At 32.7% G+C, this 24,797-nt stretch overlaps 3 protein-coding genes and 1 pseudogene across 3 annotated transcripts; all 4 read left to right on the top strand.

Moving 5' to 3' along the window:
* The first annotated feature begins 3,583 nt into the window (after positions 1-3,583).
* Positions 3,584-14,449, top strand: LOC117917282 (annotated as a pseudogene).
* Positions 14,450-18,159: 3,710 nt separating this feature from the next.
* LOC117917279 (cytochrome P450 81Q32-like) lies at positions 18,160-18,738 on the top strand. The gene has a single exon (XM_034833501.1). The coding sequence runs from the start codon at positions 18,160-18,162 to the stop codon at positions 18,736-18,738; it is 579 nt and encodes a 192-aa protein (XP_034689392.1).
* A 1,638-nt stretch (positions 18,739-20,376) lies between these two features.
* On the top strand, positions 20,377-21,453 carry LOC117919385 (cytochrome P450 81Q32-like). Its single transcript, XM_034836567.1, has 2 exons — positions 20,377-20,806; positions 20,935-21,453. Exons 1-2 carry the CDS (start codon positions 20,377-20,379, stop codon positions 21,057-21,059), a joined length of 555 nt encoding a protein of 184 aa, XP_034692458.1. The 3' UTR covers positions 21,060-21,453.
* Positions 21,454-22,364: 911 nt separating this feature from the next.
* On the top strand, positions 22,365-23,986 carry LOC117919384. The gene is made up of 2 exons (XM_034836566.1): positions 22,365-23,607; positions 23,715-23,986. The coding sequence occupies exons 1-2, from the start codon at positions 22,851-22,853 to the stop codon at positions 23,741-23,743; spliced, it is 786 nt and encodes a 261-aa protein (XP_034692457.1). The 5' UTR covers positions 22,365-22,850; the 3' UTR covers positions 23,744-23,986.
* The last annotated feature ends 811 nt before the right edge of the window (positions 23,987-24,797 follow it).

Here is a 24,797-nt window from a genome sequence, read left to right as displayed (position 1 = left end):
CATTCCGTCGCCTGCAGAGCGAAAGGACAGGAATGATGACAAGTCACTTCTCACGATCTCTGACAGTCGCCCGTAGGGTGATGATGACCTTGCCACCACTTAGAGGCATCATGACAAGTCAAAAATTCTTCTCATCATTAAAGAGGGAGGCAGAGCTTCTGACACTATATATATGGACCTTCACACAAGGAAGAAGGTAAGCTTGCTATACCTAGTAAAATGCCAACTGTGCCAACTGCTTAATCTCTCTAGCCATGGCTAACAAAACCATCGGAGGGTGTGTCCAGACGCCCTGTCCGGACATCTTTTGCAGGGACAACTGAACAGGGACTCAATCTTGGTTGAAAGCGTGCGTCCATTTGGCAGCTACGTGGATCACAGGGATGCAAGGCCTCAACACCACTTGTTGAAAAAAATCACAATATCCAAATGCATTTTGAAAAATAAAGAAAATTGTGGACTCCGCATTTCGACCCATGCGCTTCCACTCGATGGCGAGCTCAATTTTTATTTGAAAATGATTTTATTTATTAAAAAATGACTTGGAGTCGCCACTTATTTTTACTTTATTTTTTAAAAAGGGTAAATAAAATAAGAAAGAAAACTCTAAGTGTGACTCATTATTTTGGAAAAGGTGGTTTATGAAAAACGGGATCGGGATCGGGATCGGGGGTAAGGTTACTTATCGGGAAGGTACGGTAAAGACTGTAGCACCCTTCTAAGTCCCTAAAGTCGGGTCTTTACTAATAAAATGAAGCTGACGTGACAATCATTAGAGAAATCAATGGATACTCAAATCGATCATGCACCTATGCGAATCAAAACATGCATAGAGAATGACAATAATGAGAGTGGATGCGTACCTGGGCCACGAACGAGCAATGTGCTATCATAAAAATGAGGTCAGTGTACAATAAAGAACACAAAATATATCACCTGCATCACCAAACAAAAATTAAAATTGTTCGAGGGAAAACTAGATTTTTGAAAATTGGAGTCTTAGAGATTATTTGAAATTTGAAATTTTAGAGATTAAATGTAAGAATGAGAATTTTAGAAATTAAATTTGAAAGAAATTGGAATTTTGAAAGTTATTTGAGAGTTTGGGATTTAAAAAAATTAAATTACGAAAATTGGGACTTTGGAAATTAAATTTTAAAAGAAATTAGAATTGAAAATTATTTGAGAAGTAAAAACTATGAAAATTGAATTATAAAAATTGGAAATTTTGGAAATCATTTAAAGGCAGAATTTTTAAAAATAAATGAATAAAATGATAATAATAAATAAGTATCAGAATAAATGCGAGAATTGGAATATTGGAAATTGAAAATTAAGTTCGAAAATTAGACAATTGGAATTTCAGAGAACTAAATTTGGAAATCGGAATTTTGAAAAATTATTTAAAGACGAAATTTTAAATAAATGAATAAGTGAATAAATAAATGAATGAAATAATAATAATGATTGGATAAATAATTAGAAGTTAGGATTTCGGAAATTGGAAATTGAACTTAGGGATTGAAAATTTAAAGAATTATTTAGGGATGAAATTTTAAATAAATGAATAAGTGAATAAATAAATGAATATAATAACAAAAATAATAATGATTGGGTAAATAATTATGAAGATGAGAATTTTGGAAATTGGAAATTGAATTTAGAGATTGAAAATTTGAAGAATTATTTAGAGAGAGGATTTTAAATAAATGGATAACTGAATAAGTAAATGAATGAAATAACGAAAATAATAAAAATTGGATAAATAAGTGCAAAAAGTAGAATATTAGAAATTGGAAATTGAATTTAGAGATTGGAAATTTGAAGGATTATTTAGAGATAAAATTTTAAATAAATGAATGAAAAAATAATAATGACAAAATAATAAAGATTAGGTAAATAATTGCGAAAAATAGAATTTTAGAGATTGAAGATTGAATTTAGAGATTGAAAATTTGAGAAATTATTTAGAGATGAGATTTTAAATAAATGAATAAGTGAATAAATAAATGAAAGAAATAATAATAATGACGAAATAATAAAGATTAGATAAATAATTACGAAAAATAGAATTTTAGAGATTGGAGATTGAATTTAGAGATTGAAAATTTGAAAAAATTATTTAAAGATGAGATTTTAAATATATGAATAAGTGAATAAATAAATTAATGAGATTATAATAATAACGAAAATAATCATTAAACAACTGAATGTGAATAGTTAAATTTTTTAGATTGGAAATTAAATTTGCAAAACGGAATTTTAAAAAATTGAACTTTAATGATTGAAAATTTTAAAAGTAATAAATGAATAAATAAATAAAATAATAATAATAATAACGAAAATAATATTTGAACGAATGAACGTGAATAGTGAAATTTTTGATATTGAAAATTAAATTTGAAAGACGGAATTCTTTTTTTTTTTATTTAAAAAAATTGTTTAAAGATTGGAATTTTTAAAATAAATAAATAAAATAATAATAATAATAATAACGAAAATAATACTTAAACGAATGAACGTAAATAGTGAAATTTTTGAGATTAAAAATTGAATTTGAAAAACGGAATTTTGAAGAATTATTTGAAAATGGAAAATTGAGGATTAAGTCTAAGAAAAGGGCATTTTGAAGATTTACTTGAGAATGAAATTTTTGAAGATTTGATTTGAATGGAAATAGAGTTGTGAAAATTTATTTGAAGATAACATTTTAAAAAAGATTAAATTCGGAATTGTGGAATTTTGTTGGAGAATTAAATTTAAAAATTTAAATCTTGAAGAATTAGACCTAAAATTAGAACCTTAGAAAATGGAAACTTGGAAAATTGAATTTAAAAAAAAAAAAGAAGTTTAGTTAAATTAAATTTTTGGGAATCAAAGTTTTATAAACTAAATTTAAAATCAAATTTCAGGAAATTATTTCGAAAATGATATTTTGTATAATTAAATTTAAAAATGGAGTTTTGGAAAAATTAACTTGGATATCAAAACATGAAGAAATAACAAAAATAAATAGGTAAATAAATAAAGGTATGGTGATTTAGGCCAAAAGTGGCCATGCAAAATGGGGCCCGGGGTTGCAACCAGGATTGCAACCAAAGGTTGAGAACAATCAGGTGTTGTTTTGTTCAGGGTACTTGAAATAGCAGAAAAATTCATAAGGCAACCTGTCAAGATTGGCTCATATGTAGCCGGAAAGGATGGGTACATTGGTGAAAAAGGTTCTGTAGGAGATGAAAGATGTGGAAGAACATCAGGTGATATTTCTAAGGGTTCAAAGAGATCAGTATTAGGTGGTTTTGCCAAATCAGTCGTGGAAGATACATGATTATACTTAACAAGTGTCAGCTGTTCCACTACATCTTAGAATCTGGATAACCAGATGGTGAATAAAAAAAAAAACTGATTGCATAAAGAACCCTTATGACGAGTAATGGTCTGTAGACAACAACATACCAAAATAAAGCCCTATGTCCCTCAGCTGTATATCCAAAAACAGCTCACAACAACATACCAAAACTTGAAGATGGGGAGCCCGGAGACCATTTTTCGAGGCGAGATCATGCTGTGGGGGTGATGGACGATGAACCTGGGGGTGAGAGGAGTTGTGGTGATATGTGATGAAGATGAGTTTCCCGTCAGAACAACGGTGGTGAAAAGGCTCAAACTCCGGCCATTGCTCTTCGTCTCCGTGAAAAACTCACGGCTGCCAACAAAACATTGGATCGATCCGCAAGCCAAAATGATCCAATTCGAGGAGCTTTGTTATCAGAGGAAGCGTATGGAAATCGGGCCAGAAATGGCAGAAGAGGAGGTCACAGTCAAAACCATTGAAGAAAACTCACAAGCTTTCTCTCTCTACAAACTGAAAATTCCCCTGCTAATCTTCTTCTTCCTCTTTTCTCTCCGTTTCTCTAATTTCTCACTCTTCCAAAATATCTCCCGCCCTCAAGCTCTCAAAAATTCCCCAGAACCCCACTCCATCTCTGGAAAACTCACCCCAGAAGAACCCTATTTCTCCCGAATTTTTTTTTTTCTTCTCTCTCCCCTCAAAAATCTTCTTCCCGCTCAGTTTTTCTTCTCCCACAAGTCTTCACCTGCTTCCTGCTACCACCATGCCGTCTTTGCCACATGTCCCATGCGGGTTCACCTGGAGGTTGTCCCCTACTTTCGAATGACTCTTTTCGGATTTGAGAAAAAAATGTTAGTCCAAGAGGGGTCCACAAAAATAAAAATGATTAAAGATTTATGTTATTTGGTATAATTGCCTATGCCTATTGGATAGGAGGATCGAATTTATTAACCAACATTATTTATATATTGAATCTAGTACATAAAATTAAATAATTTTATAATACAGATATTTTAAATAATTTTATTGTTATAAAAACATAGTCTCAAACCATATTAGCATTACTACATTTTTTTAGAATTATTATTATTTTTTTTGAAAAAAATCATATTTTCAAAAATATATATATTATTAGTTTAAAATATGATTAAAAATAAGAAACGTCTTTGTAAGAAATTATTTCAGTATAATTGTATTTTTTTATCTTTGAGAGAAAACTATGATTTTTGTTTTAAGATTTCTTTATTTATTTAAGAAATCATATTTTATTTAAAAAATAGAGATACAAACAAAATAAATAAATTCCAAAAAAAAAACTTAGAAGTGATATTTTATCAAAAAAAAAAAAATGTACATCATTCTCCAAGTATCTAAAATATAACCCAAATTCACTACCAATTATTCCATATTAAATTAAATTCATAGTCACTTTTCCAAACATTCACCAACATAGCACAATGGGTCAACAGATAAAATAAATCTGAAAAAAAAAATACTTAAATATAGAATTTTATCATGAAAAAAATTGAATAACATATATCATATGTTTAGATTACAACCCAAAAGACCTGATCATCAAACTATGCCCAAATTAATGCCAGAATAAATCATATGCAAGTCGATCAGAAACAGAATATATTTCAATAACACATAAAAACAAATATAATTAACCTATTTAAAAGCATGATAAAATTCACACAATTAATTCAACATGTCTATTTTATAATCACATAAGAATGATTTTTAAAATAAGACAAATAGACCTTGATTGCCGGATAGCTAAGTAAGTGGAAAAATAATTTTTTTCTCCTACTCGGGGAATCAATTTTTAACAAATCAAGAATATGAAGTAATTAAGAAGCTTAGATTAAATAAAAAAAAAAGAAAAGAAAAGAAAAAGAAATAACTTAGTTTTTTATAATCAACTTGAGTGTCCAAAACAAGTTCAAATTGGGGCATGTGTAAAAACTAACTTAATTCTCCTAATTGAAAAAGGATTTTAAGCCCAAACAAAATTTAATTAACAAGTTTAAGAAGTGAAAATATATTTCAAATATAATTTTTTTTTTAGAAAAACCCTAAAACATTTGTTTTTAATGGTTAGAAATACATCAAACAGTGATATTAGACTTTTGAGAATTTGAAGTATGTAGGGCTCACCAAATCCCTATTTACTATACACTAGTTTAATTTATGTATCCTCAACCTCATATGAACATTAGTAAGTTCATCAAGCTTAAGGACGATTCCATTTTTATCCGAAACCATGAACTTTGATTTGTGTTTCAAAAAAAAAAGAAAATAATTTTAAAAAAAATAATGAAAAGATGCATATAGTTAAAAATTGGTTGCATTTCCTTTCATATAAAAAAAATTTAAACCCTAGTGACCCAAGATAACATTTTTAAGAAAAGTTTAAAAATTAATTTTTTTAGAAAAGGTTATGAAAAAGTAATATTTTTGCCAATAAAACACACAAAGTATTAACTGCAACCACTCCAAAAAAGTGTAGGATGACATACAATTTAATTAATATCTATAATCATTACCAATAAACAACCGCAAAAGGACCCAATGGAAGACCAAAATGAGTAGCCTAACCTTCCTATCTTATATAATCAGGGCCTAAATTGAGTGAGAATATGCCCATAAGTAACAAACCTAACCCTAACCCTAACCCTAACAGACACCAATGAATAAATAAAATATATCAACTTTATACATAACCAATTTAATAAATGATATCAAAACATGTTATTATAAAAAAATGTTTAAATTGATAATAAATTAACGATTTGTTTTTTAAATATACAAATTAAACATGGAGCATCAAAACAATCGATTAAAGATTTTTAAAAAATAAATTAATATGTGATCATCAAAACAAACTACTAATAACTTCATACATTTGGTAATAGGCCGATGTCATGACTTTCATCCAACCCAAATCATAAAAAAGGGTAGATACTATTCATGACATAGCATTTAAAGGATTTTTGTTTTTTTTTTTTAAAGAAGGATTGAATATGTTTTCATGAAATAGGATACTCCAATGAAAGGAATGAAAAAAAAAGAAGACAAATCTTGTCAAGACAATGAGAAGTATACATCAATGAAAAAATAAATAAATTTAACACCCAACTTAAAAATTTGTATAGTTTTGGGCAGTATCATGCCAAGTTAAAAAAACCTAATTAAAAAAAATTGTAGATAGAGAGTGCAAATTTCATCGATCTTTGTAAATCTGATAGCATGAGCTAGCATCTTGACCTGCACCCATTAACAAATAAATGTTCTACTAATATTGGCTCTGTCACTAGCAACCTAAGAGTTAAAATAAAGAAAAAAAGAACAATGGTGTCATTAACCTAATTTCAAATATAATAATGATATCCACTTTCGCCTTCTATCAAGATAGAAATTAGATATAATTATTAGGTTAGAAACATCTCATATATATTAATTCCAACTTATATCTACACCTTGAATAAAGAAATCCTTCATTCTATCGAATGTCTTTGATACATCCTTACATTTCTTTCTACCTCATATTGTATTTATGAGATCATTATCTTCATCTCAAATCTTTTTCTGCTAATAACTTAAAATATCAAACTTACCATACAACTAAAATAATAAAAAACTCCATCAATCATCAAAACAAACAACTAATAACTTTATACATTTGGTAATGGGCTGATGTCCATGACTTTCATCCAACCCAAGTAAAAAAAAAAAAAAGGGTAGATACCATTCATGACATAGCATTTAAAGGATTTTTTTTTTTTCAAAAGAAGGATCGAATAAGATTTCGTGAAATAGGGTATTCCAGTGTAAGGAATGGAAAAAAAAGAAAACAAATCTTGCCAAGACAACGAGAAGTATACATCTATGGAAAAAAAAAAATTAACACCCAACTTAAAAATTTGTATAGTTTTGGCAGTTTCATGCCAAGTTAAAATAACCTAATTAAAAAAATTGTAGACAGAGTGTTGATTTCGTCGGTCTTTATAAATCTGATAGCATGAGCTGACATCTTGACCTACACCCATTTACAAATAAATGTTCTACTAATATTGACTTTGTCATTAGCAACCTAATAGTTAAAAAAAAAAAAAAGAACAGTGGTGTCATCCACCTAATTTCAAATATGATAATGATATCCACTTTCGTTTTCTACCGAGATAGAAATTAAATATAATTATTAGGTCAGAAACATCTCATATATATTAATTCCAACTTTCATCTGCACCTTAATAAAGAAATCCTTCATTCTATCGAATGTCTTCAATTCATCCTTACATTTCTTTCTACCTCGTATTATATTTATGAGATCATTATCTTCATCTCATATCTTTTTCCACTCATAACTTAAAATATCAAACCTATCATACAACTAAAATAATAAAAAAACCCCATCAATGAGGTCTCATTTCAAAGAAATTGGAATGACAGATGTATTCTATTATTGGTGGGCCTCAGAGGAATTTTAACATTTCAGCATTGGGCCTCCTATACAGCCAAGTTGTCATGCTATCATTTAAGAAAGCTCTTGCTGCAGTTTGCGTTATGGAAGAGGAGCTAAACTCCACTGCCTACACTGCCTACACTGCCATTGATAACCAGTTGGTGGCGTTGAGATTCTTCACAAAAGATGGCCAAGATCTAGAAGATAATAGTACTACTCATTGAGATTTACCCAAAAAGAAAAAAGAAAAAGAAATGAAGATAAAAAAACGGAAAATTGGGATTCTTCATTTTTATAAAATATAATATAATTTCATGGATCACGAAACGAAACAAAACCACATATGCTTTTTTGCATGTTGACAATCTAGAACACCTAAGCAAAGATATATCATAAACAAATTTTTGCTTTATCAGGACTCTTAACAGCCTTCAGATTTGAACCCATTTTTCTCTTATGTTTGTCATCAACACAACCATGGAAATTACATGGCTAAGCACATCTCTATGTCTTCTCTTTCTCTTGTTTGCTTTCAATATCTTGTTGAGATATTATGAATTATTTCCTTATATCATTCTTTCTTTATATCATTTAGTGTTGAGATATTAGGAAAGTTGAGATATTAGAATATTAGTTATTTTTTCCTTGTATCATTTTCTCCCATTCTTAGAATGGTGATTACCCTCTATATATACTCTGTACATGAATGAATGAAAAAACTACCATTTATCAATTTGAAGATGGTATCAGAGCCATGGAACTGAAATCCTGGATATTTTGTTACTATGGTAGTCCAATAACAATCAATCATCCTAAGACAAGCCCTAATATTGATAAGTCAACCTTCAAATGCACTCACTGCAAAAAGACTGATCCCATCAGTTTGGATATCCCATAATTTCAAAGCAACAACTCTTGGTATGACCAGGAAAACAATAAGGAACCGAGGGTTTGAACCATGGACCTTTAGATCATGTTTAGGCTATCACCACTTTGTTATTAATGATAATAATCGAGATCAACGGAAGAAGGATTCCAAGAAAACCATGACTGCAACTATTGCCGAAATAAAAACAAAGGCTAATGTTGTTGATCAGAAAGCCTCTGCATTGGTAGCTGCTACAGATTATGGTGGTAAGTTTTTAAATACTTCTACATCTGTTATTAATAGTGCATGGATAATTGATTCTGGTGCTATAGGTCATATGACTTTTGATTCTAGATAGGTTTCACCCCTTAGACCTTCCTCACAAAAAATTGTTTCCACAACCAATGGTAACACAACCCCAATCATTGGGGAAAGATCCTTAACTCTTACTGATACTTTGAATTTGGATTCTGTTTTAGTTGTTCCATCTTTAAATTACAATCTTTTGTTAGTTTCTCAAATCATTGTAGCCTTATCTTGTATTGTCATTTTTTAGCCTGAATTTTGTGTTATTAAGGACATCTAAACAAGACAGACGATTGGTTGTGGTATTAAGCGGGGAAAACTCTATTACTTGGACTTGCAGTCAAAGAATTCAAATAAGTTGCAACAAGCCTTGATGGCACAGGGATTTGAGGGGGAGAAGAAAAAGTCTGAAATTTGGTTGTGGCATCGACGTCTGGAACATGCTTCCTTTGGTTATTTAAAAAAATTGTTTCCTAGTTTGTTTGTAAAGAGTGATATTTCTGGTTTTCGTTGTGATATTTGTGAATTGGCTAAAAGCCATCGTGCTTCATTTCCGTTAATTTTGAATAAAAGTCCGCTTCCATTTATGGTTATACATTATGATGTTTGGGGCCCATCCAAAGTCCCAACTTTGAGTGGCTCACGTTGGTTTGTTACTTTTATTGATGATTGTACCAGAATGACCTAGTTATGCTTGATGAAGACCAAAGATAAAGTGAAATTATTGTTTCAAAAATTTCATAAAATGATTGAAACTCAGTACAATGCAAAGGTTCGGGTTCTGCTTCGACATGACATCATTCATCAGACTACTTGTTCCAATACACCCCAACAAAATGGAGTCGCTGAACGAAAAAATTGGCACTTGTTAGAGGTTGTTCGTGCTTCCTTGATAGTAGCAAAAAAACTGATATCTTATTGGGGAGAAGCAATCACATCTGCCGCATACTTGATCAATTGGGCACCTTCCAGCTCAATTGACTTCCAAACACCTCTCCAAGCTCTTACTAATGCCATAGTTGCCCCAACCGTCACAAATCTACCTCCTCGTGTTTTTGGTTGCGTGGCATTTGTGCATCTACACAAACACCAACGCACCAAGTTAACTTCCCGTGCATTGCAATGTGTGTTTGTTGGATATGCATTGCACAAAAAGGGATATCGATGTTACCATCCTCCAACTCGACGAATGTTTATTACAATGGATGCGGTGTTTCATGAAGATTCGATGTATTTTTCATCTGAGTTTGAACTTCAGGGGGAGTACCATAAGGAAATTCAAACTCTCGATTATGATTATCATATCTCTAAGGAGGATGAATATGGACAATCTGAACTAGTGAACCAGGAAGCGGGTGAAATGGATATGAGTGGTACAACTTTAGAACCAAGTAGTAATGACCACCCAAAAGCTAAAGAAGTGATAGAAGAGGGGAGAGACAATACAATTGAACCATCTGAACAATTTGGGTCCGAAGATGCCTTCATTGAAATACCAAACCAATCGTCGTCTACTGAGAGTGTTTTTAATTTGGAACCTAATCCATTCATGAAACCGTTACCACACCGTCATAATAGAAGTATTCCTAAACCCACATATGAAACTTAATTGTCTACCAAAGTCAAATATCCCATGAGCAACTATGTGTCTAACCATCGTTTGTCTGAATCAAATAAGTTATTTGTAAATCAATTATCTACTATAGTTATTCCTAACAGTGTGCAGGAAGCCTTAACTGATCCAAGGTGGAAAGCAACCATGAATGAAGAGATGAAATCATTTCAGAAGAATGAAACATGGGAACTCGTAAAATGTCCACCAGGAAAGAAGCCAGTTGGGTGTCGTTGAATCTATACTGTGAAGTACAAGGCAAATGGTAGTATTGAACGATTTAAAGCAAGACTAGTAGCAAAAGGGTACACTCAAACTTATGGAATTGACTACACAGAAACATTTGCACTTGTAGTTAAAATCAACACAGTTCGAGTATTACTGTCTTTAGCTGCAAACCTAGATTGGCCATTACAACAGTTTGATGTGAAAAATGCCTTTCTGCATGACAAGTTATTTGAAGAAGTATATATGGATCTTCCACCAGGATGCATGGTGTCAGAAAATCAATGTCAGAAGGTGTGCAAATTGAAGAAGTCATTGTATGGATTGAAACAATCCCCGAGAGCATGGTTTGGAAGGTTCACAAAGTCAATGAGAGCTTTTGGCTATCGTCAAAGTAACTCAGATCACACTTTGTTCCTGAAAAAACAACATGGTAAGATTACGACACTCATCGTATATGTGGATGACATGGTAGTTACAAAAAGTGATCCTGAAGAAAGAAAAGCTTTGTAGAATTATCTATCTAAAGAATTCGAAATGAAAGATTTAGGTCATCTGAAATACTTTCTTGGGATTGAAGTTTCTCGATCAAGTGAAGGAATTTTTCTGTCTCAAAGAAAGTATGCCTTAAATCTTTTACAGGAGATTGGAATGTCGGGATGTCAACCTGTTAATACACTAATAGAAGAAGGTTTGAAATTGTATGTTGAGCCTAATCAAGTATCATTTGATAAAGGAAGATACTAGAGCTTGTGGGAAGATTAATGTACTTAGCTCATACAAGACCAGATCTTGCTTATGCATTGAGTGTAGTGAGTCAATACATGCATAATCCTGGAGAGCAACATATGAATGCAATCATGCGTATTTTGAGGTATTTGAAGAATGCTCTTGGGAAGGGAATTTTGTTCGCTAAAAATGTTGATCATAAGAGTATAGAAGTATATACTGATGCTGATTGGGTTGGTGCAGTGGATGATAGGCGATTTACGTCTGGTTACTTTACCTTTGTAGGTGGTAATCTTGTGACATGGAAAAGTAAGAAGCAGAATGTCGTCGCTCATTCAAGTGCAGAAGCGGAATTTAGAGGTATGACTCTAGGACTTTGTGAGGCATTATGGCTAAGACTCCTCTTACAGGATTTAGGTTACCTATCTAGGCAACCAATCCGATTGTTTTGTGACAATAAAGCCACATGTGACATTGCTCATAATCCAGTACAACATGATTGTACAAAGCATGTCGAGGTGGATAGATTCTTCATTAAGGAAAAGTTGGATGATAAGATTGAGGAATTGTCTAAGATTCGATCAGAAGATCAATTGGCCAATATCCTCACCAAAGCTGTCTTAAGTCAAGTGTTCTCAAAATTTTTAGACAAGTTGGGCATGTGTGACATCTATGCACCAACTTGAGAGGGAATGTTGAGATATTATGAATGTTTTCCTTATATCATTCTTTCCTTATATCATTCAATGTTGAGATATTAGGAATGTTTAGATATTAGGAAAGTTGAGATATTAGGAATGTTGAGATATTAGGAAAGTTGAGATATTAGGATATTAGTTATTCTTTCCTTGTATCATTATTTCCCATTCTTAGAATGATGATTACCCTTTATATATACTCTGTACATGAACGAATGAAATAATGAATGAAAAAACTACCATTTATCAATTTGAAGATATCTTCCCCCAAAGAAGAAGAATACATCCCCACCTCCCACCAAGTCTGCCTACTATTCCGATTCTTGGTCACCTCCATCTCCTCCTTAAACCACCAATTCATTGGCAATTACAAAATCTTTCTAAAAAATATGGTCCTATCTTCTCCCTTCGCTTCGGATCCAGTCCTGTTGTTATCATATCCTCTCCGTCCACTGTTGAAGAATGTTTCACCAATAACGACATCATTTTTGCCATCCGGCCTTGCTTGCTGATCGGCAAGTACATAGGCTACAACTACACCACTATTGCTTCAGCATCATATGATGAACACTGGCGCAATCTCCGCCGCCTCAGCGCACTGGAAATCTTCTCCTCAAATCGCCTCAACAAGTTTCTAGGCATTCGCAGGGATGAAATCAAGATTTTACTACACCGATTGTCTCAGAATTCAAGGGACAATTTTGCAAGGGTAGAGTTGAGACCAATGTTTACAGAGCTAACATGTAATATTCTAATGAGAATGGTTGCAGGAAAGAGGTACTATGGGGAAGATGTGGATAGTGAGGAAGCCAAGCATTTTCAGAAAATAATGAGAGGGATTTTTGAACTGGCTGGGGCGTCAAATCCAGGAGATTTTTTGCCTTTACTACGGTGGGTTGATTTTGGGGGTTATGAGAAAAAGTTGGTGAAGCTCAATAGAGAGAAAGACGTGATCTTCCAAGGTCTTATTATGGAGCATAGAAGTCCTGACCAGGGTCTAGTGAATAAAAACAGCATGATCGATCATCTGCTTTCACTGCAAAAATCAGAGCCAGAATATTACACAGACGAAATCATAAAAGAGCTTGCACTGGTGAGTGAACTTCTGCATTTTTGTCTTTCAAAAACAGGTTGCCAAAAAGAATAATTCCATTTAAGCCTTGGCTTGCTGGTTCGCTTCTTAGAAAAGACACTGACTATAAATGATTCATATGCCATTAAGTCTGCAAGAGAGGCAAGACAACAATGAAAGTTGGGAAATCAAGCAATTTTCTTTTAGCGCTGCATATTCAGTTTTATTTTCATTGATAACAAAATTTTGCAGGTGTGAGGAAATAAAGAGTGAAAAAGCAACAAGAAATGATGTCCTACTTTTCGTTTTCAATATTTGTAACAAAAACAAAAAATAGAAGAATATCCAAAGCAACTAGTATTCGGAGTATGAAATTTCACACTTTTTTTTTTTGAAGTGTTTAGACCAGTGTTGGTGTGACATGTGTGGTTTAATTTTTCTCAAATCTATAAATATTGCATTGCGCAGATCTTAATTTTTGCTGGTACTGACACTACTGCGACGACAATAGAATGGGCTATGTCTCTTCTACTCAATCATCCTGATGTTTTGAAGAAAGCTAGAGCAGAATTGGACACTCATGTTGGAAAAGATCGTTTGATGGAAGAATCAGATTTCCCCAAATTACGATATCTTCGAAGTATCATTTCTGAAACCTCAAGATTGTTTCCGGCAACCCCACTTTTGATACCACATATTTCTTCAGACAATTGCCAAATAGGAGGATTTGATATACCAAAAGGCACAATATTATTGGTCAATGCTTGGGCCATTCACAGAGACCCTAAGTAGTGGAAAGATGCTACAAGTTTCAAGCCAGAGAGGTTCGAAAATGAGGAAGGTGAGGCATACAAGCTATTGCCATTTGGTTTAGGAAGAAGGGCTTGCCCTGGTGCTGGCCTGGCTAATCGAGTGATAGGTTTGACTTAGGGGTTATTGATTCAGTGTTATGAGTTGGAGAGAGCTAGCGAGAAGGAGGTTGGCATGGCTGAAGGGAAAGGAGTCACCATGCCCAAATTAGAGCCATTGGAAGCCATGTGTAAAGCTCGTGCTATTATCAGAAAGGTATTATAAAACAATGAAGCGACATCTGGTTGATGTTAGCATTATTAATTGTCATATATTTGTGTCATACATTTTATCAATGTGCTCATCGTATGTATTTGTTATGCTATTTTAGCTAGCCTAGTCTAAAAATAAAAGATTATGATTATGTAAACTTTTTTTGTTATTTTTTTCTAACCTAAATGAGCAATTTTGTTATATAGTTTTCATGCCAAAAATATTAAACATTCATCATATACAATAACCTAAATTGAATAATTATAGATATTGCATCAATTATTCCCATTACCAACTATTTTTAAAAAATAATTATAGACCTTGCTTCTCGAAAGGCAGTTAAATTGCCTACAATTATGCCATGTTATGCATCCTTAGCACATTATGGTGACCCAATAGGGCAATCTCCCCCACCTTGGCTTTCTTGAAATATTCCCTTCAAATTGTCTTAACATGCTTTTGGGTTTCAACATGCAATGACTTTTTCCCAAAGAGCTTTTGGAAGTGTCTTGACCTTCAACATGCTTCTTGTCATCTCTACTAGGGTCATGTTCTTCCTTTTGTTTATACCGTTTCATTGAGGTGCATAGTTAATTGTTAATTATTGTCAAATGCCTTGACTTTTATAATAATTATAAAATTCATTGACGGTAAATCCTCCTATAATTATCAGATTCTAATATCTTAATATTGCAACTATTCTGTCTTTCAACAAGAATTTTGAAATATTGAAGCTTGCTAAAAACCTTATATTTTTCTTTTAACAAATAAATCCAAGTTTTTTCTTATAAAATCATCTATAAAGGTCAATATATATTTGTTATAATTAAGAGATTTTATCTCATCAAATCATATACACATGCACCAAATCTAAAGGTTTAGCTCTTTTGGATATTCTAATTGAAAAATGATTCCTATGTCGTTTCCTAAGGAGACATTCTTCATAAACATGATATGGATCATCAATTAGTGATAATCCTATTACCATATTCATATGCACCAAGAGCTTCAACCCTTGACAATTGAGATGACAAAAGGGAAGATGTCAAAGCCAATTGCAATCTTCTACTATTGCCTTCAAATAAAATGAAGTTTTGGTTGAAAAAACATAGGAAATATCATATTTTTTTTGTCATCTACACATTTGAAATCATCTTCTTATTTTTATCATTAAGAGTACAAACTCCATTAAAAATATTAATGATATGTTTTTTTTTTGTTAATTGTCCCATGCTAAACAAATTCTAAAAAAAATCTAATACAAAAAATAGATCTACTATGGTAACATTGGTGACATATTTAAATGTATTTTAATATTATCTTTGCCCATGATTGAGACTTTAAATTTACTTCCAAAATTAACTTTTTCATTTAACTAATTCATCATATTGCAAAAACAATTTTTTTCTTATCACACATGTGATTGTTGCGTTTTGTATCAAATAACCAAACATCTTTATGGTTTATGTTTGATGTTGTTACATTATAGACCAATATCAAATTCTACTCAACCTCAATGGTGTTTGTCGACTCTATTTGTTCATTCTATAATTTCATTCGACATTCTGAATCATATTGTCCATACCACTTAATCTAAAACATTTTAGGTGTGACTTGTCTTTAGATCCATGAATGTTGACCATTCCTCTAGAATAATTTTTATTATATCTCCATCTCTATGATTGGAGTTGTTGTGTCCTCCTCTACATCCATAACCTTGACCTTTGCTACTTTATTGATCATCGTGACCTCTCGTAGATGTTTTACTTTTCAAGGCTTACTCCAAACTAGTAGAGTCAATTATTTTATTCATTCATTATTCACGTGAATACTTACGCTCATCAACCCTTCAATTGTGAAAGTGAAGATATTTCTTTTTTCTTCATTCGTTACAACAACATATTCAAATTTTGCATGTAAAGATCATATGTATGACTTTCTCTTATATTTTTTTAATCATTAAGCCTTTCACCATTAACCCACATCTAGTTTATAAGTACCCAATCAAAATAATGTGAGATCAATTTAGAGTCATTAATCATACAGAGAGATTTGAATTCACATCTTAATGTTCGTAGCACCATTCACTAGACATGATCATTACTTTAATTTATATAATTTGTGTAGATTAATTTATACCTTTATTTATTTTTATGCTTCTACTTTTGAAATTTTCTCAAGTATAGATTCATTTACTCCTTAGAATATTGCATAGAGTGCTTTCTGATATATATATATATATATTTAAGAATCTTTCAATAAGTCTTTTTACTCCTTTGACAGTGCCTCAAATTCTTATGAATCAACCACTTTGTTATAGTCATGATCTATTAGACCCTATAAATCTTAAGATCTAAATAAGACACACATTTAATCCACTAGTTACTAAAATTCTTACTTGTGAATTTTAAGAGTTGAGGTTGAATTAATCTATAATTATTTACCGTCATAAAATCACTGACCAAATTGTAACTTTCTTGTTATCTATTTTGCATATTCTTAGGTATTATGGTACTTATCTTCTCCCTTTTCACCCTCCGTAATCTTCTAGCTTTGATATGAACAAGACTCTTATTCTTATACCACTTGTTGGTAGCTCTACTCTTCTAGCCTTTCACCTTTCTTGATCTTTTATTGTTTTTACATTTTTTTCAACACAATAAACTAATCATATTTACACTATACTTCCAATTTATAATTAAAAGAAAAAGGTTTGAGAGTTGAATAGCTATGTATCCATGTAAACTTTGTTTCAACGTAATTAATAAGTAAGAGTTAATATGATTCAAACTATCATTATAACTCAGAGCGAAAAGAAAAGAAAAAATAGCTTCAAGCCAAGCTAATAAGATAATGAAATTGAGATAGATACCAATATTTATTATAAATGAAAAAAATAAAGATCTAAGAAAGTCTCTTGCATCCATAATAATTACAAAAAAAAAAAAAAAAGGAAGTTTGGGACACTAAATAGCTTTGTATCCACATAGCTTCTTATAGGACAAAATTAATTAATAAATAAATAAAGAGCTAGAGTATATTTGACAATGATTTTAAAAAGTATTTTTAGTCTTTCTCATACTTAAAAATATTTATTTTTCAAGAATTAGAAATGGTAAAAACATTTTTCAAAATTACTATCAAGCACACTGTTAATTTCATTCAAATTATCACTATAAACATGATTAGTATTACATATGGACTTAGAAAACCTCCTATCTGTCCATGGAAATGTTAGTTTCACTTCCAACTTCCTCACAATAAAGTTACATGATCATTGGACTTGGCTAAGTATTGGTAAAAGAAAAATGTACATTCAAAAAATAAAAAATTAAACCCAACTTTTAATTTTGTATGGTTTTGGCGGTATCATGCCAAGTCAAAATAAACTAATAAAAATTATAATATTTATGCCAACAAAATAACAAGCATTGTTGATTTGGTCATTTTTGTTAGCTCTTCATTCATCAACCTTTAATTCAACAATATATGTTTTAGTCTAGAAAAAAATGCCAATAATTATATAAGAATATTATAATTCTACATTGTACATGTTCACAAGTGGAATTCAATTTTACTTTAATCCTATAGACTCTTATAGGTAATTATGTAAAAATGTTATGGTATCTTATTTCTTTAGGCTATGTTTGGTTTCCATAAATAATAAGGAAAAAAAATGTTAAAGTTGGTTTTAATATAAAAAGATACAAAATAAAATCAAATATAATGAAAATTTCATTAATTGACCTATTTTCCGATATAATATAATGATGATCTTCTCCCTCCGCTTCGGATCCCGTCTTCTTGTTATCATATCCTCTCCATGCACGGTTGAAGAATGTTTCACTAAGAACGACATCATTTTTGCCAACCGGCCCATCTTTTTGTTTGGCAAGTACATAGGCTACAACAACACCATCGTTACTTCAGCACCATATGGCGAACACTGGCGCAATCTCCGCCGCCTAAGCGCACTGGAAATCTTCTCTCCAAATCGCCTCAACATGTTTATAGGCACCCGCAGGGATGAAATCAAGATTTTACTACACCGATTGTCTCAGAATTCAAGGGATCATTTTGCAAGGGTAGAGTTGAGACTAATGTTTACAGAGCTAACATGTAATATTATAATGAGAATGGTTGCAGGAAAGCGGTACTATGGGGAAGATGTGGATTTTGAGGAAGCCAAGCACTTTCATGAAGTAATGAGAGGGGTTTTTGAATTGGCTGGGTATCGAATCCAGGAGAGTTTTTTCCTTTACTACGGTGGGTTGACTTTGGGGTTAGGAGAAGAAGTTGGTGAAGATCAAAACAAAGAAAGAGGTGATCTTCCGAGGTCTTATTGAAAAGCATCGAAGTCCTAACCATGGCCTTGTGAATAAAAACAGTATGATCAATCATCTGCTTTCAATGCAAAAATCAGAACCAGAATATTACACAGATGAAATCATAAAAGGGCATTCATTGGTAACTTCAGTATTGCAGGCAAACTGATTCTCTTTAAGATATACCACTTTTGCCAAAAGAATAATGCTATTCAAACCTAAATTGGCCAGTTTGCTTCTTAGAAAAGACACTGATCAGCATAAATGGTTCTATTTTTGTTAAAAAAAATTAGGTCATATGCCATTAAGCATGCAGGAGAGGCTTTGAATGCTGCATATTCAGTTTTATTTTCTTTGACAGTACAATTTTGCAGATGTGAGGAATTACAGAGTGAAAAAAAAAATGGTATATCAAACGCAACTAGTATTTGGAGTATGAAATTTCCATTTTTTTTTTTTGAGTATTTATATTAATGTTGGTGTCACATGTGGGTTAATTTTTCTCAAAGCTACAAATATTGTATGCAGATCTTAATTCTTGTTGGTACTGAGACTACTGCAACAACAATAGAATAGGCCATGTCTCTTCTACTCAATCATCCTGATGTTATGAAGAAAGCTAGAGTAGTAGAATTGGACACTCATGACAGAAAAGACTGTTTGATGGAAGAATCCGATTTCCCCAAATTACAATATCTTCAAAGTATCATTTCTGAAACTTTAAGATTATTTCCAGCAGCCCCAGTTTTGGTACCACAGATGTCTTCAGATAATTGCCAAATAGGAGGATTTAAACAAGCAAGGCATTATCAACAAGCAAGGCAGAAGGTGAAGAAGAAACCCAACTCCCCAACTCCATCATTTTTGTCAAGATGATCACCACATCAAAGCTTCTCCTTCAGCGGTTGGCCTCTTAAGTAGCCAACTTGCCACAACATCATTGAAGAAGAGGGCTAATCTATTAATCAATTCAAATCAAAACATTGGTTTGCCTTTTCAAAATTAAATAGAGTGATTGTATATACATTCATTCTCCAAATTCCTTTGACTTCCCTTGTTGGATAAATTTTGTGATAGCTTCTATGAAAAAATAAGACTAATTATAATAGATTATATGTATAATTTAATTTCATTACTTGCGTCTAATTTATATTTTAGTCCGATCTTTTGCATGTGGTATCATTTATTTTTATAAGATTTGTTTCTAGATTTTATTTATTTTGGCGTATGAAAATTGTATAAAGCTTGTATAATGATCGAATGAATGACACTTGGCATTCCACCCAAAACCTTGCCTAATTATTCAATGAATGATATTTGGCATTCGGCCGCAACGTTCCCTAACCCTGTTAGGCAAGACGCGTGACAATGAATAACAACTGCCATCCTTTACATCTAATCTCCTTCATTGGATTTCCATAAATATTTTTGTCATTGGCACAGTTAAAGATGGATACGATCACGAGGAAAACAATTTAAAATGTTCAAGTAAAGTAGCTTTTGAATATAAGCTTGCGTGAAGAAAAAAAAATTAAGGTGGTTGTTTCCACTACGTACTCCAGTGCTTACCTTCAATAGTCAACATTAAGTTAAGTTTGAATAGCATATAACCCATCTTTCTCTTGATCAATATGTCATCAACAAAACCATGGAAGCTACATGGCTAAGCACATCTCTATCTCTTCTCTTTCTCTTGTTTGCTTTCAGTATCTTCCTCCTCAAAGAAGAAGAACACATCCCTGCCTCCCACCAACCCCGCCTGCTATTCCAATTCTTGGTCATCTCCATCTCCTCTTGAAACAACCAATTCATCGGCATCTACAGACTCCTTCTCAAAAATATGGTCCTATCTTCTCCGTCCGTTTCGGATCCCGTCTTCTTGTTTTCATATCCTCTCCATCCACTGTTGAAGAATGTTTCACCAAGAACGACATCATTTTTGCCAACCGCCCTTGCTTCTTGTTCGGCAAGTACATAGACTACAACTACACTACTATTGCTTCAGCACCATATGGTGAACACTGGCGCAATCTCCGCCGCCTCAGCACACTGGAAATCTTCTCCACAAATTGCCTTAACATGTTTCTGGGTATCCGCTTGGATGAAATCAAGCTTCTATTGCGCCAATTGTCTCTGAATTCAAGGGATCATTTAGGGTAGAGTTGAGACCAATGTTTATAGAGCTAACATGTAATATTATAATGCGAATGGTTGCAGGAAATCGGTATTATGGGGAAGCAGTGGATTTCGAGGAAGCCAAACTTTTTCGGGAAGTAATGAGAGGGGTTTTCGAATTGGCTGGAACACTGGCGCACCCTCCTCCGCCGCGTCAGCACACTTGAAGTGTTCTCTTCCAATCACCTTAACATGTTCTAAGGCAACCGTAGCGATGAAATCTGTCATTTATTCATCGTTTGTCTAGGGATTCCAGGGGTAATTTTGTGAAGGTAGAGTTGCTGCTAATATTTAATATTATAATGAGGATGATTGCAGGAAAGCGCTACTATGGTGAAGACGTCCACGTTGAGGAGGCGAGGCATTTCCAAGATATTATAGGGAAGATCTTTGAATTGGGTGCAACATCAAATCCAACAGATTTTTTTGCCTCTGTTGCGATGGATAGATTATGGAGGTTATGAGAGGAAGATGCATGGCAAATATTAGTATAGTGTTAGATGCGATCTTGCAAGGTTTTGATTAATGAGCATACAATAAAAGGGGTTTAGTGGATAATAATACTATGATCGACCATCTATTATCATTGCAAAAATCAGAACCAGAATACTACACAGATGACATCATTAAAGCTTGTGGAATGTGTTAGATTAATTTTTGTAATTAATCTATAATTTGGGCCACACATGTAAATAATTAAAATGTGTGTGCTATCATTTAATTAAGCCTAAATATAGTGATCTAATTAATAATTGATTAATTGGCTTAAGGGTATAATTGTCATGAGATTATTGTGTAGATACCATTAGATAATTATTATTTCTATGAGGGGCAGAAATATAATTGTGATAAAATTAAAACTGCCCTAGCAGTTTATAAATAGGGTTATGGTCCCCATTCTACCACTACGCATTCCAATTTCCGAAAATCCTCTCAGAGAGAAATTGAAACAGAATCTAGTGGCCAGAATTGGAAGACCATCTCAAAGGGTTTTCTTCCTATAAGGTTTCTCTTTCAATGGATTCAGGTATGTTTCCGCTATTATTTTTCTACTCATTTTTTTTAATCAGGAGATTCCAGTATAGATGAAATTAGGGTATTCATCTTGGTTGATTTTAACAAGAATATTCCAGTATATATAAATAGGGTATTCATCTTGGTTGAGTTATAACAAGAAATATTCCAGTATATATGAAATTGGGGTATTCACCCTTGGTTGAGTTATAACAAGAAATATTCCAGTATATATGAAATTGGGGTATTCACCTTGGTTGATTTATAACAAGTGGTATCAGAGCCAACTCCTTGATTAATTTTTGAGTTATTATTTTAATATATATATATATGTCAATGGATTAAGATTTATGAAATATTGAGTTGATAAATTTTTTTTTTTTTATTATTACTATTATTATTATTATTATTATTTAATAGCATTTTATGATATTAATATTTAAGTTATTGATCTAACATTTTAAATAGGCTAATTAAAGCGGAAAATCACCAAAGTGACATCTTTCGTGTAGATTAGTCTGTTCGGGGTGTTAGATATTTGTGTGTATGTGATTCATGCGGGTATTGACTGGCCCAAAGGAAAGTTAATATTTGGTCAAATTGCATACATACCTGTGATGATAAATATGTGATGATTATAAAGGTAACTTAATGTGAATAATAAATCAATCCAAAGATAGATTTATTATTTGACATAACTTATCATCAATGTTTGATCACTACAACAAGAGTACCACTTACAGTTAATATTACTGTCCAAAGACTTGATATTAATGTTGTGCTAGGTATCTTGAAATGTCATAATTTGCTTTTAAATTTAAAGATTATGTGTTTAATTGCTTATTTTATGTGAGCATGATGGTTTATTTGATTCATTTTATTTTGTTCTGGATTCAGCTTTTATATCAACTACTTCTATATCTGCCAACATCAATAATGTCCCTATGTTAAATGGGACTAATTTTAAGGACTGGAAAGAGAATATGATGATTCTCTTAGGCTGCATGGATATAGACTTAGCCTTGAGAATGCCCAAACCCGATGAACTCAATGAGCAAAGTACTCAAGAGAATGAGGTTTATTGGGGTAAGTGGGAACGTTCAAATAGGCTAAGTCTTATGATCATGAAGCGCGGAATTCCAGAAGCTTTCAGGGGTGCGGTAACCGATGAGGTTACTAATGCCAGTGACTTCCTTGCGGAAATTCAGAAACGTTTTGCCAAAAACGATAAGGCTGAAACGAGCATGCTTTTAGCAAGCTTGATTTCAATGAAGTATAAAGGCAAGGGTAATGTTCGGGAGTACATCATGGAGATGTCTCATCTTGCTTCAAAACTTAAGGCTTTGAAACTTGAGTTATCTGATGATTTACTCGTGCATTTGGTTCTCATCTCTCTTCCTGCACAATTTAATCAATTCAAGGTCAGTTATAACTGTCAAAAGGATAAATGGACTCTTAATGAGCTCATTTCATTCTGTGTGCAAGAGGAAGAGAGATTGAAGCAAGACAAGACCGAAAGTGCTCATCTGGCTAGCACTTCCAAGGATAAGGGCAAACGAAGGAATAAGGATAATAAGGTTGCTGCTTCTAATGGCCTAGAACAAAAGAAACAGAAAGTTGAGGTAACATGTTTCTTCTGTAATAAGCCTGGACATACTAAGAAGGAATGTACCAAGTATGCTGCTTGGCGTGTTAAGAAAGGTATAATTCTTACTTTGGTCTGTTCTGAAGTTAATTTAGCTTCAGTATCTAGAAACACATGGTGGTTAGATTCTGGTGCTACTACTCACATTTGTGTTTCTATGCAGGGTTGCCTGAGTTACCGAAAACCAAGTGATGCTGAAAGATGCATCTATGTCGGAGACGGTCAGTCGGTAGAAGTGGAGGCAATAGGGCACTTTAGATTATTATTGAAATCTGGTTATTTTTTGGATTTAATAGATACTTTCGTTGTACCGTCTTTCAGACGGAATTTAATTTCAGTTTCTGTTTTGGACAAATCAGGTTATTCTTGTTCATTTGGAAACAATAGATTTGCATTATCTATTAATTCAAATATTGTAGGAACCGGTTTACTTAATGTTTATGATAATCTATATTTGTTGGAAACTGTTCCGTCCTATAATGAAACCTTGCATGTGGAATCACGAGGTACAAAACGTAAATTGAATAAAGATAATTCGGCCTCATTGTGGCACAAACGCCTAGGTCATATCTCTAAATCTAGAGTTGAGCGACTTGTGTCCGATGGGATTTTAGATTCACTTGACTTTTCAGATTTTGATATTTGTGTTGAGTGTATTAAAGGAAAACAGACCAAAACAAAGAAATTAGGTGCAAATAGAGCCACAGACGTCTTAGAATTAATTCATACAGATATCTGTGGACCATACCCTACGGCATCTTGGAATGGTCAACAGTACTTTATAACATTCATAGATGACTATTCAAGATATGGCTACCTATTTCTTATACATGAGAAATCACAATCATTGGACGTGTTCAAAACATTTAAAGCAGAAGTTGAGTTACAACTCAACAAAAGAATAAAGAGCGTCAGATCTGACCGTGGTGGTGAATACTATGGTAGATATGACGGATCAGGTGAACAATGTCCAGGACCATTTGCTAAATACCTAGAGGAATGTGGGATCGTCCCTCAATACACCATGCCAGGATCACCTAGCATGAATGGTGTAGCAGAAAGACGAAACCGAACCCTTAAGGACATGGTAAGGAGTATGATTAGTCATTCTACTTTACCCGAAAAACTCTGGGGTGAAGCACTCAAAACGGCAGCTTATATCCTAAATCGGGTGCCAACTAAAGCGGCTGCTAAAACGCCTTATGAGCTTTGGACGGGTCGAAAGCCCAGTTTAAAGCATTTTCAT

This window comes from Vitis riparia, chromosome 7 (assembly GCF_004353265.1).
Source record: "Vitis riparia cultivar Riparia Gloire de Montpellier isolate 1030 chromosome 7, EGFV_Vit.rip_1.0, whole genome shotgun sequence".
Lineage (NCBI taxonomy): Eukaryota > Viridiplantae > Streptophyta > Magnoliopsida > Vitales > Vitaceae > Vitis > Vitis riparia.
Note: the sequence above shows the minus strand (reverse complement) of the source record. Positions and strands in the feature narration are given on the sequence as shown.